General features: G+C 40.0%; 1 protein-coding gene across 7 annotated transcripts in view; it reads right to left on the bottom strand.

The window, feature by feature from the left end:
- Positions 1-281: 281 nt before the first annotated feature.
- LOC131364441 (zinc finger protein 469) overlaps positions 282-17,510 on the bottom strand; it is a 205,590-nt gene continuing 188,361 nt past the window's right edge. For all 7 annotated transcript variants that reach the window (XM_058407593.1, XM_058407590.1, XM_058407591.1 and 4 more), the window contains one exon: positions 282-14,532. In XM_058407593.1, the coding sequence (XP_058263576.1) occupies positions 2,785-14,349 (11,565 nt within the window). In that variant the 5' untranslated portion in view covers positions 14,350-14,532 and the 3' untranslated portion in view covers positions 282-2,784. The remainder of the gene's footprint in view (positions 14,533-17,510) is intronic.

A 17,510-nucleotide genomic window follows, 5' to 3' on the forward strand; every position in this document is an offset into this window, starting at 1 on the left:
ATTGAATTTGTTTTTGTTGCTCTTTTTCCTTGATTGATTAGTAATCATTAATGCTTGAAACTACTGCCTGACAATTTGTACTGCATTTTGGTTATAAGCTCGCATACATTTCTACTGTTTTTTTTTTTTTTTTATAGCTGTGAAAATAGTAAATTTATGAAATTTCATAAATTAATTATTTCAATTCAAATTCATTATTTACATAAAATGATTATAACACACTATTTCTCACTCTATATACATTTATAACATGTCTCATAATCTGCATATTGTGGACTTTATTTATTTATTTTTTCCATATAGCATTTTTTTTTTTTTTTGCAAATTAAATGCATAGTGTACTTTTTAAATATAAAATAAAAATATTTTTGAGCGTCACCAGCAGCAGGTACTAAATTCCTCGTGTGTGTGTAAAAACATAAACCTGATTCTGACAACTATTCAGGACTATAGTTCATATCGAGAATGCCAGCTACACAGTATTTGGCCTTCGTATGTGATCATGTGTGGACACTTTTTCACATAAATCATAATCATTTTTCTCTTTAAAATCTCATCAGTGTCATATCACCATATTTGATCTCATCCCAAATCACCAGCTATTCCTGACAGAAAGAAAACCACTGCTTATTATTCCTACACATTTTGTTCATTTGAATATATAACTCTGTCTCTCTGTGCCCCCGTCCTTCTATCCAGGTAGAACAAGCTATTTTGCAAGCCAGGGAAGTCTGGTCTGTCCCTGTATAAGCTGCTGTGTCTTATGGCTTTTTATTCCTATGTGATAGTGAATGTGACTCATGTAGGGATACAAGCCACTAAACACAGAGTGAACTATCAACTGAAAATAACGGCCCAGTTCAGCGTGTAGTCAAGGGAGATCATTTGTCAAGATTCCTCACTTAATTTTGTATTGTGATCCTTTCTGTAATTCTAATGATTTCTCTTTGGGGGAAATTATCATGCCATTTCTTTACTAGATCATTACCGTTGTTGGTCTAGAGCAAGTAATGAAATAATAAAGAAATAGATTAATGGATATTTAAAACTTGTGATAAAACAACAGATTTGACTCACGTAAAAACATTTAAAGACTGTTAATAATTTAAAGTAGCAGCCGTGAAATCAACACATGCACTTAACTTCCTTTGCTATTGTTTATTCAGTAAATAAAACCAAACCCTTGTCTACTTGGCTGCTGTAGAAATACCTCCATGAAGAAGATAGCATGCTCTCATTTCTATGACAGACCATTTGTTATGAGGTGTGATTTAGCAATCTATACAATGTGAAACTGCATCTATATTCATCTTCTCTCTGAAAAAGAAAGAAAGAAAGAAGTGTAACCATTTTGCAATTTCTATTCTCAATAAAGGCAATTAAGAGATCCAGAGTAAATTTGCACAATTGGATTTGTGTGTGTGTGTGAGGGGGGGATTTCATGGTCGATTGCTAATATAGCTCACCATAATTAACACTAATGAGCAATTATTCAAATAGTTTTGGATGTGTCAACAACGCCGCGCACAGCTCCGTCTACTAGTAAAGACAAAGAAACAAAGGAAGACTGCAGATTTTTTAATAACCAACTTTATATGAGGCATTTTGTGAACCACTTAGAAGCCTTCGCTAGGCTTAGCAATTCCCTTTTCTCATTCTCTTCATCTGTTGCACATTATTAAAATAGAACTTTTGAACATTATGCATTGCACCAAAGATAATCTACCTACAATATAATACAATATAAGATACATATAAACAAGATAAAGCACCTTTTTTGTGTTCTAGTAAATAATAGTAATTATAATAAAACATTTGGATGACATCTAGCTAACTGATTGTGGATTTGGTATGTAGTAACATCAGTGCATGAGAGGAATTCCTAATAAGGGGTTCATGCGCAAGAGTTTTCCTTGTTAGCACCTGAGTTCATCAAATCAAACAGATATTATATTGAATTTAGTCACAATTTAGTTTTTTTTTTTTTGAGGAGACCAAATGACAACTTTTTGACAAATCGACCCTTTTTGCACAGTATTTGTTTTCTCATTTCCCCAAGAAACTTATAGAAGTACCAGCAAGAATGATTTGATGAATGTATCCGCTACATGTTCCCTTCAGTTAGAGGACATTTGTGTTCACATTACAATAAAAATCAAAAAATAATATAGCACCAATTATTGTTTATACAAAAGCTAATACATTGAATGTCACTGCAATACAGTAAAGGTAAGAGAGTATGAAAGCGTAATTCTACGAAGCATACAAAAAAAAAAAGAAAAAAAAAAAAGAAAAAGGCACATTGATGTAGTTCAGAATTGAAATATCATTTGGTACTGTTGCACAAGAGAAAAATAAAATAAAATAAACCCCATCTACAACATGTGGTGAATGTGTCATGCATAATTTGAAAAAGTCAGGTAACTTTCAAGTACTGTTTTTTTTTTTTTTTTTTCTCAATTATTTTTCTTTTCTCATGAAATACAGACTCTGTAAGTTAATGTTCAAGGTAGAGAAAATAAAGTTATTTGTAAAAGTTGGCTGGCAAACCAGCTAGTTCATTTCATATTTATAAACTTTATCACATGTCCTCGCCATCACATGAAACATTTACAAGAAGATACAAGGTAATAAAGTGACTATTTAAAAAACAAAAAAACAAAACAAAAAAAAACAATTCTTAGAGGAGGGGCATACAATCTCATTCTCATTTTTTTTAAAAAGAAAATGTCTTGATCAACTAGTGGATAGCGTAGTTCCCTCCTCCTTAGTAGCATCAAATTCTCAGTTAATGGATTCAGAAGTGTCCTTCCTTAATGGAATCTTAAAACCAGTGAGTCTTTGGCCAAATAGCTTGCTAAGGAGGCTGTTATGTGACTCTGCAGTATGATAAGATTGTGTATCTACAGACTTGACCCCAAGCTTGGGACGGGATTTGTTAAATGAATTGCTCATAGAGGTTACTGACACCTTGGAGGTGGCAGAATGGATGGCTCTACCCGGCACACCTTTTTTCCCTCGGCAATCCCAGTTCAAATGGCGGACAAGCTCTTCTTTCTTGGGTGAAAAATTGTCAGAGCCTCTCTTCGGTTGTAAGTCCAGAGTTCCTGTTTTGTGCTTTGAGACAATTTTGTTACTGGTCATTTCATCCTTTACTGATGTGAGCACGGGATAGTCAGCAGAGATGTCGCCTTTCCGTTGACCGGCCGCTCTCTCGCATTTGTTGGACCGAAATTTCTTTTTGACTTTTGGGTCAATTCCAAGATTCTCACGTGTAACAGCGGGTGCTGTCCTTGGCAAACTTGGCAACGTCTTGAGATCTTTCCTTTTTTTCAGTTTCACACAGTCCTTGTCTTCAGCTGGAACGGAGCTGAGGGAAATCTTGGTTTGATTTACACCTGCAGCATCTGTAACTGTAATGCTTTCGGACTTTGTGCTATTGTCAAGGCATTGTTTAACGTTTTCCTCTGATTTCACAGATGTTCTTTCTTTACCCAGGACACTTATGGACTGGTCATTATTGTTTATGATTTGTTCATTTTCATTCCCAGTAGATGCACATTCATTTATCTGGTCCCGCCTCAGGTGATTTATCTCGTTGGATAGTGATGGCAGTCTGATAACATTAGGCAAAAGGTCTTCTGTTTGATTGCTTTGCACGCTTTTACTTGTTTGATTAGGAAATTGCAAACTGCACAGATCTGAATTGCACTCCTTCTCATTTGCATCTAACAAATCGTTGCCTTCTTTCATCTTGTTATTGGGGACATTACTCTCATTTGGAATTGGCATTTTTGATGTGGTCTGAGTTGCTCCACAGTCATCCTCAACTTTAACATCACAGATCTCATTCAGAGAAGCCTTGTAATCTGTACCAACCTCTTTGGTATCTGTGTCTGGAATGTCATGTGTATGTGTCATGTGCAAGTCTTCATTATCTTCTTCCTTAGTCGTTGTTTTTGTGTTAAGGGTGTTTTCAGCAGAAGTCATTTGGGACTGATGCTGCTCCAGAGCCCCAGAAAGATCTTCTACCACGTCCTCAATTTTTACACTTGTGTTATTTGTGTCAGTAGGCAGTTTGTCTTCATCAGTGCTGTTGCATGAGTTGTTTGTGACTGGTTTCAGACCCTGTATGTCTGTGGTCTGTTGTATGTGTACGGATTGAATGCTGTTAATGTTCAAACTGTTTTCTTGAGAATTCTCAGGCAGTATCTTCCTCTTCTTATTTGCTGGCATATCAAACTCATCCTCTTTGGACTTGCAGGGTCTCACCACCCCCCTGAACTTAAATATCTTGCTGCCACCTGCCAGGTGTTTCTCCATATGACGATCAAACTGTTCTTTTTTAGAGAAAGTGTAGTTGCAGGTACTGCAGATGAAGGACTTCTTAATTACATGCATAACATCAGCACAGAGCTCACACGTATACAGGGTAGTGTGCTTTGAATCGGGTTCATCCACCTCCTCGTGTTCACTTTTCAGGTGATCTTTAAGCTCTTTTGCTTGCTGATATGAGACTGGACATTTATGACACATGAAAATCTTTTGCAAATTGTGAACCACCAAGTGTCGCTGAAGCTTAAATGGTTTTGGAAACTGCTTGCCGCAGTGGTGACAGTCCCGTGAGGGATCTTTGCAGTTGGGATGCATTTCAACATTTTTCGGGGTAGTGTCTGCTTTGGGCAGAACTTCAAGGGGTGTGAATATACTATGTTTATTTCCTCCCCCAGCACTTCCTACTTTGCTCTTTATTGTTTCAGGCTCACACGTGTCTGAGGATTTTTGCTCTACTCCAGAGACATCTGTCGAAGCTTTCCTCTCCTCCTTAGATGATTTTGCATTCTCCCCCCTGATAGACTTTTTCGACTGATGTTGCATGATTGAAGATATGAAGTTCTTCACAGCATTCTCCTGCATGAAGCAGCCTGGCATGTCCAGCAGGGAACTTTGAGACTGACCCTTTCGAGCAAACTGTGTGGCATGCTCACGCAGGTGTTCATTGTACATCCACACATCCGATATTTCCTTCAAGCACATGCCACAAGTCCAGACACCTGCTTTATTCTTGACATGCTTCTCCCTCAGATGGTCTCGAAGTTGCTCACGGGAGCTAAATTTGCGCTGGACACACATATAGCATGTGGGAGGAGGTGAAGGATTGTGAGAAAGCTTGTGGAAGTCCAACTCCCCTAATGTGAGGAACCACGTGAAACACACTTTGCATTTGTACTGCTTGTCCTTGGGCTTCAGTCCAGTCTCAATACGTTTTCTATTCCGGCATTCTGTGGTTTTCTTGGGTGATTTCTTGGGCACAATGGCCTCAACCACAGACATATCTCTTTCAGACTCAAACAGTGGCATTTCAGGGAGCTGAAATGTGGTGTTAAAGTTCTGAATGTCAATGCTTGGGTATCGAGGGACATTATCTTGAACACAGACCAACTGCAGAGGGCAAGGCTCATCAGATTTACAGTTTTCCTTGGCATCTGACCCTGTGTCTATATTTCTGTCTTCAGATCCATTTAAGTTCACTGCAGGTTGTAGAATGTCATCTTCTGTATGGCATAAAAAGTCACCAATTCTAGCCTCTTGAGTGTCTTCATGTCCAACCTGATGATCTGTTGTGACATCTTGTGGAAAACCTTTCTGAGGAGAACTTTTCAGCGTGCTCTTATGGCACATTTCAAGCATTTTAGCATCATCAAGTGATATAGTTTCATATTCACAATGTTCTTCCAGACTGCTAGCAAATACGTTGTCTGGCTTTTTCGTATACTCCTCATTGTTATCAGAAAACGTGTTTGAGCCAGTATAGTCAGAAACTAAGCTCAGCATTTGTTTCTGCTTTTTGCTACTTTTACCATAAACACGTGCACACTTTTTCCTTTTCATTTCATCATTCCTTGGGAATAATTGGGAGAATGTGTTTTCATCATCAAAGAGATCTTTGAGGTCAGTGCCCAGCCCACTAGGGCTTATTGGTGGATCTTTATAACCCTCACAGTGGGAACTGCTTTCATCTGTGGGATAAGTCATTGTCTCACTTTTGATCGCAACTGAAGGATCCTCACATGGATCACAGATTTCTTTAATGCCAAGATATTCCCCAGAAATTGTATCATTTGCCTGTCCATTATTTTCTAAGGCATTTAGGCTTGCACAAATCTCTGGCTTTGCTGTGGTATTGTCTGCTTCAGCTGCATGGTGGTACATTTCAGGGCACTTAGGCAAAGCTGTTATCTCTTGCTCATCAATGCAAGCACTTTCTATGCACTGAATGTCTTCTGTGACTTTCACCTCTTGATAATTAGGACTGTTAGCTGTACTCAGTTTTCCACTTGACCTGGGACATTCTGGTTGTGTCATTGTGGGAAAATCGGGGGAAATGGCCTGTAATATGTCTGTTTTAAGTATACTAAGCAATTCGTCTGGGAAAGGGTCTTTCTTCACTAGTTTGTGCATGAACCCTTCGTTGGCGACATCCATGCTCTTACTTCTTTTAACTTTGTTATTTTTCTTTGCTTTCTCAATTATTGGAGGCATGTCCTCCTTGTCATTACTCACTGTACTTTTGGAAACAAGTGATTCTTTTGGCTTGCCTTCAAATACTGAATTCAGAGCTGCTAGATCGCAATGTGTTACAGGTGTGGCATCAGTGCTGGGATTCAGCAACACCACTGGATCAAGGATCCTCATGTTATCTTTCAGCTCCTTATCTACAGGGTGTGGCACAAAGCTTTGGCTGTTCAAAGGTGGCTTTTGGACAGTTATTACTTCACTTTTAACGGTGTGCTTCATGGCTTTGTGTCGCTTAAGTCCAGGTAGAGTACGGAAGTACATCAAGCATATTTCACACTGAAATTTCCCTTGAACTGCATTCTGTGTGCCACCCTTTTTCGGTGAGGACTTTACTTCTGACTGCTTTGTGCACTGTCCCATCATCGGCTTTGTCACACTTATGAAACTTATGGATCCGGTTGGTAATCGCTCTTTAGGATTTGGTGTTTCTTGAACATTGGACATAACAGGGTTCTGAGGCAATGCATCAAGCTTGAATGTAGTTATCTCACTTTCCACATTCTTAGCATCTGTCTTCCTCAGAAGATTGATGTTTAAGTCCATGTAATCAATAGAATCAAGGGGAACGTGACAAGTGCTTATAGTATCTTGGTGATGTTTTGAGAGTTGTTCTGTATCATCTGAAGCTCTATGTTCCACATGGTGATTATTGGTGGGTGAAATGCAGCAGTACTTAATATCATTTTGGTTTGCAGCGTCATGAAAATGCGGCATGTCCAGTTTGACCAAGTGATCATAGGTAGTTAATTCAAGCTCATTTTGAACATGTATTGGGCTGAGACGACAATTTGACGATAGCTGCGTATTTAGAGTCAGTGCACAAGCATTGAGGTTGAGGCTGTCTTTAGGGCTTGACTTAATGTTGGACTGAACATCAATATTTTTATTCAAAGTTTCAGAACTTAGGCTGCAGCTAGTGAAATGTGTTTCGCTATAATCCATTGGGCTTAGTTTGAATTCATACAACGGGTCTTTGTTTTGGGTAACATCCAATATTTCTGATTTCTCATTTGCCTCGTAAAAAGGTTGCTTGGAGATGCTGTCCACAGCTAACATTGTTCTGGGGCTAGATATTTTGCTTTCTGCTGTTTCTGCAAAGTTGAGATCGGAAGCAAATGAATTATTTATCTCTGTAGCTGTGTTCGATGACTCACATGTATGCAGTGACCTAGCAACATCCACATCTGCAGAACTCTTAAAATTCAGCGTTTCATCAATCAAAGTAGGGCTAATTATGTTGATATTGGTCCAACAAGTTGATAACAGACTCTTTTCTCCTTGCAAAGATGAATTCTTTGTAGGAACATATGGAGAAACCAGTGGTGATGGACTAATTGGTGGTATAGATTCTAGTTTTGGATCCTCATTCCCATCGATTTGTGCATTCTCTCCACATAAATTGTGTGCATCAGAAAATGGCATTCTCAATGTGGCCCCACAGCTCTGAGCCACTCTGTCCATTTGTGATTGCTCTTGAGGGCTCACTGTGTCTGTGTCATTTCTCAGAATTTCATGTGACTTGCCACCTTCACTATGAGGAGACTTAATGCTCTCAAGGACAGAGGCATTATCTGGCATTACATTATCTCTTGCTCTCTCCACTTTGTCAATTTCAGTTTCATCAGCTTGTTTTACTGATGCAGATTCAAGCATGGTTTTGCAATCTTTGGTAGCATTTGTTTCTATGAACATCTCTTTTGCTTGGCTGCTTTCTCGTTGGAGGGACTTTGTGCTTTCATCTTTTACCACATCTGGTAGTGTTGTCAAAGCATTTGGATTGCTGGGAGATTCCTCTAAATTAAAATCTTTGGTTCTTCTAGACTTCTGAACTTCTGGTTCAGGATTAACTTTCCGTGTCTCTGCTGGTGGTTCACAAGTTTTATGGTCAAATAAAACAGGTGGCAACTTTGATTCTTCAGAGTTGTTGACTGAAACACAAGTGCTCGCAGGTTGTAGCTCATTTACCTGTGTGTCCTTGTCATGCAGACTGACATCATTATTCTCAACATCACTGGAGTTTTCTGTTTTGTTACTTACATTTGACTCACAAATATCAGCTGAAATAAGCTTGGGTGGCTCCTCCGATGTTTTATTTAAATCTGATGAGCACTCAGTAAGTTCTGCCACAGCGTATCTGGAGTCCACTTTTTCAGACTCATCTGGGAACACAGTCTTTTCTGTCTTATCATCATTCTCTTTTTCCAGCTCTTTGCTGCATTCTGTTTGCTGAACAGATGATTGAGCCGATTCCAGCCCCGATGACAAAGAATCTGAGATCACTTCTAGGCTTTTCTTGAGGTTTTCTGTGTATATTTCTTGTTCAATCATCTCTTCTGATTTGTTTGTAGCTGTGCCCAGAGGATCACTGCTCCCAGATTTTTCCTCATTGCTTAGTTCTGCTGATTTCTCTGTGGACAGAATATTTAGTTCTGCACCACCCTTTACATGTAAGGTTTCTGGTCCTAAATGAATTGGGGTGTCTGTCACAGTGGAGTGTGTTGGGGTGTGAAGGCACTGTTGTCCACCCATTAAACCAAACTGAACTGGACTGGACCATGGCAGGTCAGGTTCAGAGAAAAGTTCTGAGTGGGAGTCGGTTGGTGCAGCAAGTCCTAAGCTTTCTGATGGGCAAACCACCTCCATGCTACTCTGATCACTCTCAGTTTCATGATCATCCAGTCTTAATGGTGAAAACTTACTCATAGTCAAGTGTTTTGGTGGCTCATTGTCAAGTGGAGAAGGACTACTTAGCTTAGCTGACTGGAGCTGGCTCTCAAGTTCTGTCACAATTCTCTTTATCTCAAGCTCATCGTCAGAGACACACGCATTGAGATTTGGATGGTAGTCCATTATTTTCTCTGTCAGTGTGAAAGGGACTGGATTAAAGCAGGTCTTTTTATCAGTTGCTATGTCTGAATCCTCTTTGTACTGTGCAATCTCATCTGGTAGTTCAGGAGTCACATCAACCATCAGGCTCCAATCTCTCTGCTCTAGTAATGGTGAAAAGGATGACTCAAACAGCTCTTTCTTATCAGCTGCAGTCTCCATTGGACTGAAGCCTTCTTTGGTTAGTTGAATATCTGGGTACAGGTTATTGTCAAATCCACCAACTGTCAGGTCAAACATTGATGTTGTATCGAATGAAAGGGGAGATTTCATAAGACTCTGTTCGTGTTCTAATGTATAAGGCATAAGACAGGCTCTGTCCTTCTGTGGGAGTGCATCATTAAGTTTAGCAGAAGATAAACACACTTCATCCATGAGTGAACTGCAAAGTGATGGTGGCTCAGAGAACAAGTCACTCGGATCAGTCTTTGTCTCTTTGATTGCAGAAATATCATTACCAAAGGTGTCAAAGGAAGTCGGTGAGGATTCTGAATCTTGGTGCGACTCTTTGTTCTTATGTAATGTTTTTCCCTTTGATGAAGCTTGATCCTTTTTGATTTCATTTTTGGTCTTCACTGAATTCATTGTTATGCCAGTCCTTCTGAGATGCATGCTAGCCTGTTTGTAATCTTTGTAGTCTTTGCTGAGTGGTGTGGCCTCCTCTGTGTTTGCAGCAATTCGCAATTCAGAGCCATAGTGGTCCATTTTTTCCTCTACCTCTACTCTGGTGGTTTTGAATCTTGCAAGGCTGACAGTACTTTTAGTCAAGGTGTGCTCTGATGCAGTCTCTTCTGTTGTACTGATGACATTTGAACACTTTGACGTAGTAAAACTGTCTTTGAGTTCAGAGAGTAGAATCTTATCAGTGCTATAATGTTTTGTGTTTTTGGTGAAGGTCAAAGCTAATGATGTACTTGACTCTTTTAGTATTCTTTGTGGAGATCTTTCCTGATCAAAGGATTCCTGGTCTTTTTTCCTTATCTCCACTCTTTTTTCACAGTCTGAATCTGTGCGATCAATGCTTTTAGGGCTACTGATGCTCTCGCTAGAGACACTTACAGATGTGCTGAGTTCACTGCTGGTTGAAGATCTGCTGCTCCGTCTTCGCACCCTCTGATGGCCAGATATTTCATTTATTGAAGGTGGGGAGACAGTTCCAGCTTTCTTCAATTCAAAACTCTCTATCTTGTCTTGCTTCCATGGACTTTCCCTGTTCTTATCTGCTCTTATTCTTCCTTTACATTCTTTTGTATATGTGTACTTGCAACGGATGCTCTGACTAAGGCGTCCCTGGCTGGATATCTTCACAGGCTCACAGTCCTCATCTGAATCGGAGATGTAATCATACTCCCTGAACGTAGGATTCTGTACTGTGGGCGTGACCCTTTCCATCACAAGTGAGAACTGCATGTTTTTAGTGCCTTTTACATTGAGCTTATGAAGCTTATTTTTCTGCTGAACTATTTTGTGAATGAGCTCCTTACTCCAACTCCCTCCACTAATCCTTTTTCTTTTCCTCTCCTTCACAATTGGCTTCTGAGGTGTGGAACTCCTAGTGGCAGATGGGGATTGAGGAGTAGGCGTTTTAACTGACGGAGTGATGCTTTGTAAAGTTTTAAGTCCACCTCTTTCTGAAAACTTTCTGGACAGGAGAAACCTAGGACCAAGCTCACTTTCATCTGCTGTCTTATCCGACTTCTGTGTCTCTTTTACCCACTCTGTACGCGTGTTAGATTCCTCCAAAGTGGATTCCCTCTTTACAAGAGAGGTCTCCTCTCTGGTACCCTCTTTATGTGCATCCGAATCCCGGTTATTTTCTTTGTAGGTAACATCAGCATGTTTGCTTTCAGCAGTAATGCAGTCAAAGTCAGCATCAAAGGTATACTTTTGCTGTGTTAATGATTTTTCACTGGATGTGAATTCATGCTTACTCCGGCTCTCATGCATCACAGAGTCTTTGGTTTTTAGAGTCTGTCTACTAGATGAGCATTTCGTAGTGGTGATCTCATCATCTGCAAACGCATCAATAAAGCTACTATCAATTTCTGCGTTGTCTGACTGATAACCCAGGCCATTCAATGCCTCGGTAATGAGACTGTCTAACTTAGCATCTTCCATCTCTAAGTCAGGAAGTGGTGCAGATGGCAGCATGAGTTTCATTGGATCATCTTTTGATTCAACTTTGGTTACACTGTCAGTCATTATCTCCCCATTCTTGTTAAGCCCTAGCAGGGACATCTGCAAATCAGATGAACTCCGTGACATGGCAAAATTGGTACCAGATGAAATAGCCTTTGTGTGATCTGCATGAAATTTTCGTGTATCTTCCACTTTCCGGATATCTTTGAAGTCGTTTTGTGCAAATGTATGCTGTCCACAGTATTGCTTATGGTCAAGAAAAGAAGCCAGGTTGTTAAAATTCTGATCACACTGCTTGCATGTGAGAAGTACATCCAGTTGGTCAAGGTTTGCTGTGGCTAGAGAGCTAGCTAATAGCTGATGAGCTGAATATGGTGGTGGTGGACGCTGCTCCATTCCATAGCTGTCCAAGCAACCTTTCCCGCTTTCCACATTAGATTTTCCCTGTCTGATATTTGAAGAAAAACTCACAATATTGTCTTTGGATTTTTCTTGGTTGTACCGCAGGCTGTGGGAAACATCTGAATGGTAGTGATGCTGATTAGAACTCAGGTTGTCTAGCGATGCCTTACTTTGAGCCTGGTTATAAAATTGAGATGGAGATGCCTTCTGGCTGTCATCAGAGCTGCTGCTGGCAGGGCTAGTAGAGTCTGGTGAAAGAGAGGAACATGTGCTGCTAGCCATTTGGTTTTGCATGGGTGAATGTGAGGGTGAATCATACGGGGACACCATCATTAGTTCCATAGACGGACCATGTAATGGGGGGTAACTGGGGGTCCTTGGTGTGGACCCATGCACCGCATGATTTACAGCGAAGTATAATGACTTGTTTTTGGCATCTCCAACTTGGTTTTGGCTTGATTCCAGTTTATTTGTAAACTGACATGGTGATATTGTACTGCATCCCTGCTTGACACTGTCTTGCCTCATTTTTGAAAAAGCTTCACTAGGTTTATTGTTGGGAAATTCGTTAGAGTTTTTCTGTGTGCTATTTTTTTGAGACTTGCTATCCTCTTTCCAGTCAGAGGGAGTTATCAAAAAAGCCATTTGCTGATTACTAAGTTGCCTGGAAAGCTCAATCCTGTTTTGGTTTGGCATGGCTGCAGTAAGACGGATCTGTTGCCAGGGCATGCGGCTGTTAATTCCTGCATTTTGTCTTTGCTCAAGGGGAGGTTGGCACTGAAATGGGTACGTGGTGGAGTTCTGATCTAAAGGTAATGGGAAGGCTTTGTTGGGCCCTTCCCAGGGTTGTGCTACTCTGTTGTTTTTATCAAGTGGTGCCGAGCCCACATGGATGATATTTGTTGGGGAACTGTTGTAATTCTTTTTTGAAAACTGTATTTGGGGAACTTGACTCTGTGCAATATTTCTGATGTGATGTACACTGCCTTGAACAAGAATTCTTTGAGTAGAAGTACTGTTTTTTGAATGGCAACCTCTTTTGCCCCCTACCGTAGCACCTATATCCCTAGAGTCTACTGGACAATAATTATCTGATTTGTCAGATAAAGCACCCTTTTTCTTCTCTGGTTGTTGATTGTTTGATTCTTTGCTATCACTATTACTAACACCATCACCTATGTTTCTTGTGCAATGCACAGATGATGGTATAGCATGGGAAGTCTGCACATACTGGGGAGGTTTGGAGTGTAAAGAATATTGCCTGTCCTCTGACTGTTCGTAACTCAGTTTTGCATTGCTTTGCACAACCTCATGCTCCTCCCCAGAAGTCTGAAAAGAGAATGAGTTTTGGATCACTTGGTTAGAACCCAAAGATGCTTCAATCAGATCTTGCGGCTGTGGGTTCTGATCACAGGGAAAAGAATCTGCATTATCCAGCAATGGATATCCATACTGAAAAGGTAATGGGACAAAGCTATTGGGTTTGTTCACTTCCACAACATTGGTAGACTTTTGTGATGGGACCCCAAAACTAGCATTACTGAAAGCCCTGTCAGGAGACTGCCACATGTCAGCTCCACTCAGCTGAAAGTCAGGGAAAAGCATTTGGTTGACAGGTTGCGTGTTGTTGGTCTCCAATGCACCAGGTTGCTGCTGAGGTGCAGTTGTTGCTGGGTGCTGGTGAGAAGAGCCCCCTGCTGCAGAGCCCACTACTTGTGAGGTATAGTTCGGAGAAATGAGGTTAGAGCCCTCCTGGAAACGGTTGAGGTTGAACTCCTCCTGCTGCAGTTCTGCCTCTCGTTCTGGGATATTTGGTACATGAAACCTGTAGCTGCCTGATACAGGGCCACGGCTAGCCTCCAGCTTCTTGGGAGGTGAAAGCTTCTGCTGTGGATAGGCTATCCCTATTGTGGGATTGGAACGTGAATTGGTAGTACTCAGTCTGCACAGCTGCTGTGGTTTAGCACTCTCTGCTTTTCCTGACTTTTTCCCCTTATCCCGAATACGACTTTTCCCACTGGGAGACTGAGGACTGACCTTGCCATTAGGCCATGTTCTATCACTGGCAAAGTTCGAACGGTTCTGTAGTGACTTGAAATCAATTTTTCCTGCCTGCTGTGGCCGGATAACAGCTTCACGTTGTTGAGTGTTGTCTTTCTCCTTTTCTACAAACTTAGTATTATTGTTAACAGTCTGTGACTCCACACACACATTCTGAAAGTGCTCAGGGGATCCTTTCGACGCTTTCTCGTTGAACTGCTCACTTGCAAGCTTCTTTTCTTCCGGGTTATTCTCTGCATCCAGCTCTTTGGTGGCATATGTCCGTTTAGCCTCTCCTGCCATGATGCCGACGTGGCTGATTCAGCAGGCTGCTCCTTATCTATGGAGTCTGTCACACAATGACATTCTGCTGTAGTCTGGAACAATCTCCAGTGGCAATGAGCAGCAAGAACGAGATTATATTATCTTCTCTTATCTCCTCATTTCATCAATAAGCAATTGATCATCTGTCATCATCTTGAACCCCTGGAGGGAGAGGAGAGAAGATAAAGAAACAGGATGTCAGGACTGTCAATTCTCGTTGCACCCACAATACACTGATCCAGAATTAAACTGAAATTAATAATAATAAAAATTTAAGACCAAATTTACATGACATGTTTGACTAAAAAAAAAGGTACTACACATGTGTAGTGTTTGCCACTTGAACATTTACTTTAAAAGTCAAGAATTGTGGAGCTACAGCCATATTTCCATATAACCATATCTCACCATAAGAGGGCAGTATTATATCAGTTTTGAAAAAAAAAAAATAAAAATACAAAAAAATAAAATAAAAATAATTCACCAAACCTATACTTGTCAATAAGCACGACTATTCAAAATATGCTGCCAGGTATTCTTCGAAAGCTGTTCAAAAAGTTGCCAGTTGTTCTTGACAGTATATGTAATAATTTACTTATACTGACAACAGTGATTTGAACTGTCAGATAACTATTCTGGTGTGAAAATGACCCCATCTTTATTTACTTTAAATGTAAACTGTGAAATGCTGTGATTTTTTTTTTTCTTCTCTTGTTGTGATTCAATATACTGCTTCTTAAACCAGGGCTTAGTTCTGTTTGTTCTTCTGCTCCTCTGCCAAACACTAGGAATTCATTACATTCCATGTCAATCATTAGCTTGCCATAGAAAATATCTCAGGCTTATTATTTTCATTTGCAGTGAATGATTGCGTGATACTCATAAGTTGTGAGTTTTGAGATGGGACAGGTGTTTGTCATTCTTAAGACATCTCAGACACTGCTTCTATCCAAGTTTACTTTGGCCTCCTGCAGCTTAGTTTGTGCTTATGCTATAAGTATTTAGCAGCAGAATTTATATGATGGTTAACCAAAAGCCCACCTTACTGCTGTCTGGCTCAGCTTTTGCTGAAGTTTAAATTAGTGATAAAGTTAAGTATAATGGTCTATTCGTGTGAGTTTCTGGCAAGTTACCAAGGTCCAAGAAGCTGACTGCACACATAAGGCAGAAATCAAGACTATTTCACAACAGAGATGAAAAAGACCATAGGGCAGCACACATCTTCCACATTCATATCACTCAAGCATTCTTTTTCCAGTAATAAATTTATTATTGTGACGGTGGATCTGGAGTGCACCCCGGGAACTATGGCACAAGGCAGGAATACGCTAGATAGATAGACAGATAGACAGATAGATAGACAGATAGACAGATAGATAGATAGATAGATAGATAGATAGATAGATAGATAGATAGATAGATAGATAGACAGATAGATAGATAGATAGATAGATAGATAGATAGATAGATAGATAGATAGATAGATAGATAGATAGATAGATAGATCAATCTACTAGGTAGATCTCAACCTAAATGATGTGTTATGTGTCATATATTACCTGTCTTCTCAGGTCTAAAATATATTTAAAATGGCTAATGTTTAATATAATCAAATTTTAATTGAATCTGTTCGTAGCAAGGAACAGTTTAAACACTTTAGAGTCATTTGGGAAGATGCTACAAGAAACGATAGCATGACCGTACTTGACTCAAAAGTAATGTCATCAATATTAGTCAAATCCTCCTTTTGCCATGGAAAAAAAGTTCAGCCCTGAGGTTACTTTCAAAGTAGTGAAACAGCCAAATTTCTGTGTTATAAAACTTATCTGTTCCTCTCCACTCTCCAAAAATCATGAAGTAATTTTAAACAACTCTCACAAGCACATGCTTTTAATGGTGACGAATGTGATGCATCTGCAAATTCATATCATGATGCGTAAATGACTTTATAAATTAGATTATAACGGTATAAAAATGTGCCATAAAATCTTTAATGATGGGAATTTTGGCAAACGATTTAATTAATACCTCTGCTATTGAGATGCCCTTTTTAAGAATTATGTAACCCTGAAAACTACTAAACAGTTTTTTATTCACATTATGACCTTGCTGTATGATGCCGAATTCCTGTGAATGCTGTCAGTAAAGCTCAGATAGCATCTGAAATGTGCAACTATGGCCCATTATCCTAGCGGCTGTGATTTCAGTCCTGTACGGTGGCTTAGAAAAGACCTTATTATTACAGATACAAAGGACATACCTGAGCAGTGAAAACCATTTTAATACAAACAGATCATTTCACTTCTTCCAGGGACAATGGCTTCAGCAAAGATCCCGCAAGTTAAGCTGTATTGATTTTTATAGCATTTCTGAAAGAGCCCTATTTCCAGGACCCTGTCCTCAGCTCGGCTCTGGTATTTAGCATATTGGTTTGGAGACTAAGCTCTGCCTGGGTTTGGATCAATCTGTGAAAAGTCACATCCTCTCTCCAGCTCCAGCTGCAGTCAAAGGCAGTATGTCTGCTCTTCTCTGAAAGCAGAATGAAAGCGTGCAAGTTCCCCTGTGGGAACTCCCTGGACAGTCCTGCTTAATCCATATATCATACCCCATTCACTGTTTGTCCAGGTCAGCCAGCCCCTTGGAAAAGTGGTGGAGAGGATGCAAGCTGTCTCTAACAACAAAGCACAGAGTTCTTACAGTGCTGTGATCGCAGAGGCCTATCAGAAGTAGCACCAAATCCACAGCTGTCAGAGCACAACGAGTGCAGGCTCATTTATATCTTCACAACTGTCAGTTTGACTTTCTTAATCCAAATCTATAAGCACATGGCTGCCAGGTTTCCTGCCAGCTAGGTTATCTTAAAGCTTTAGGTCTGTCATTCTATCTAACTGCCTATTTGGTGTAAATTTAAATATCTAGCCAGTCAGATCTTTTTTGTTTTTGCTTTTCCGCAAGCCAGATTAAAGTTTATGGAAGTTTGGCTAGCAAATAAAGGCCTGTGCCTGTGACACATTTGATTACTAAGTATGACTTGATATCACACTCTATGCACGTTGTCTTAAAATGGTGCCATAAAATAGAATTTTAAGCACTTTTATAAGTCAATTAAGGCAAAGCTGTGTGTTCCTCAGGCTTAGTGT

Source organism: Hemibagrus wyckioides, linkage group LG14, assembly GCF_019097595.1.
Source record: "Hemibagrus wyckioides isolate EC202008001 linkage group LG14, SWU_Hwy_1.0, whole genome shotgun sequence".
NCBI classification, from domain to species: Eukaryota; Metazoa; Chordata; class Actinopteri; order Siluriformes; family Bagridae; genus Hemibagrus; species Hemibagrus wyckioides.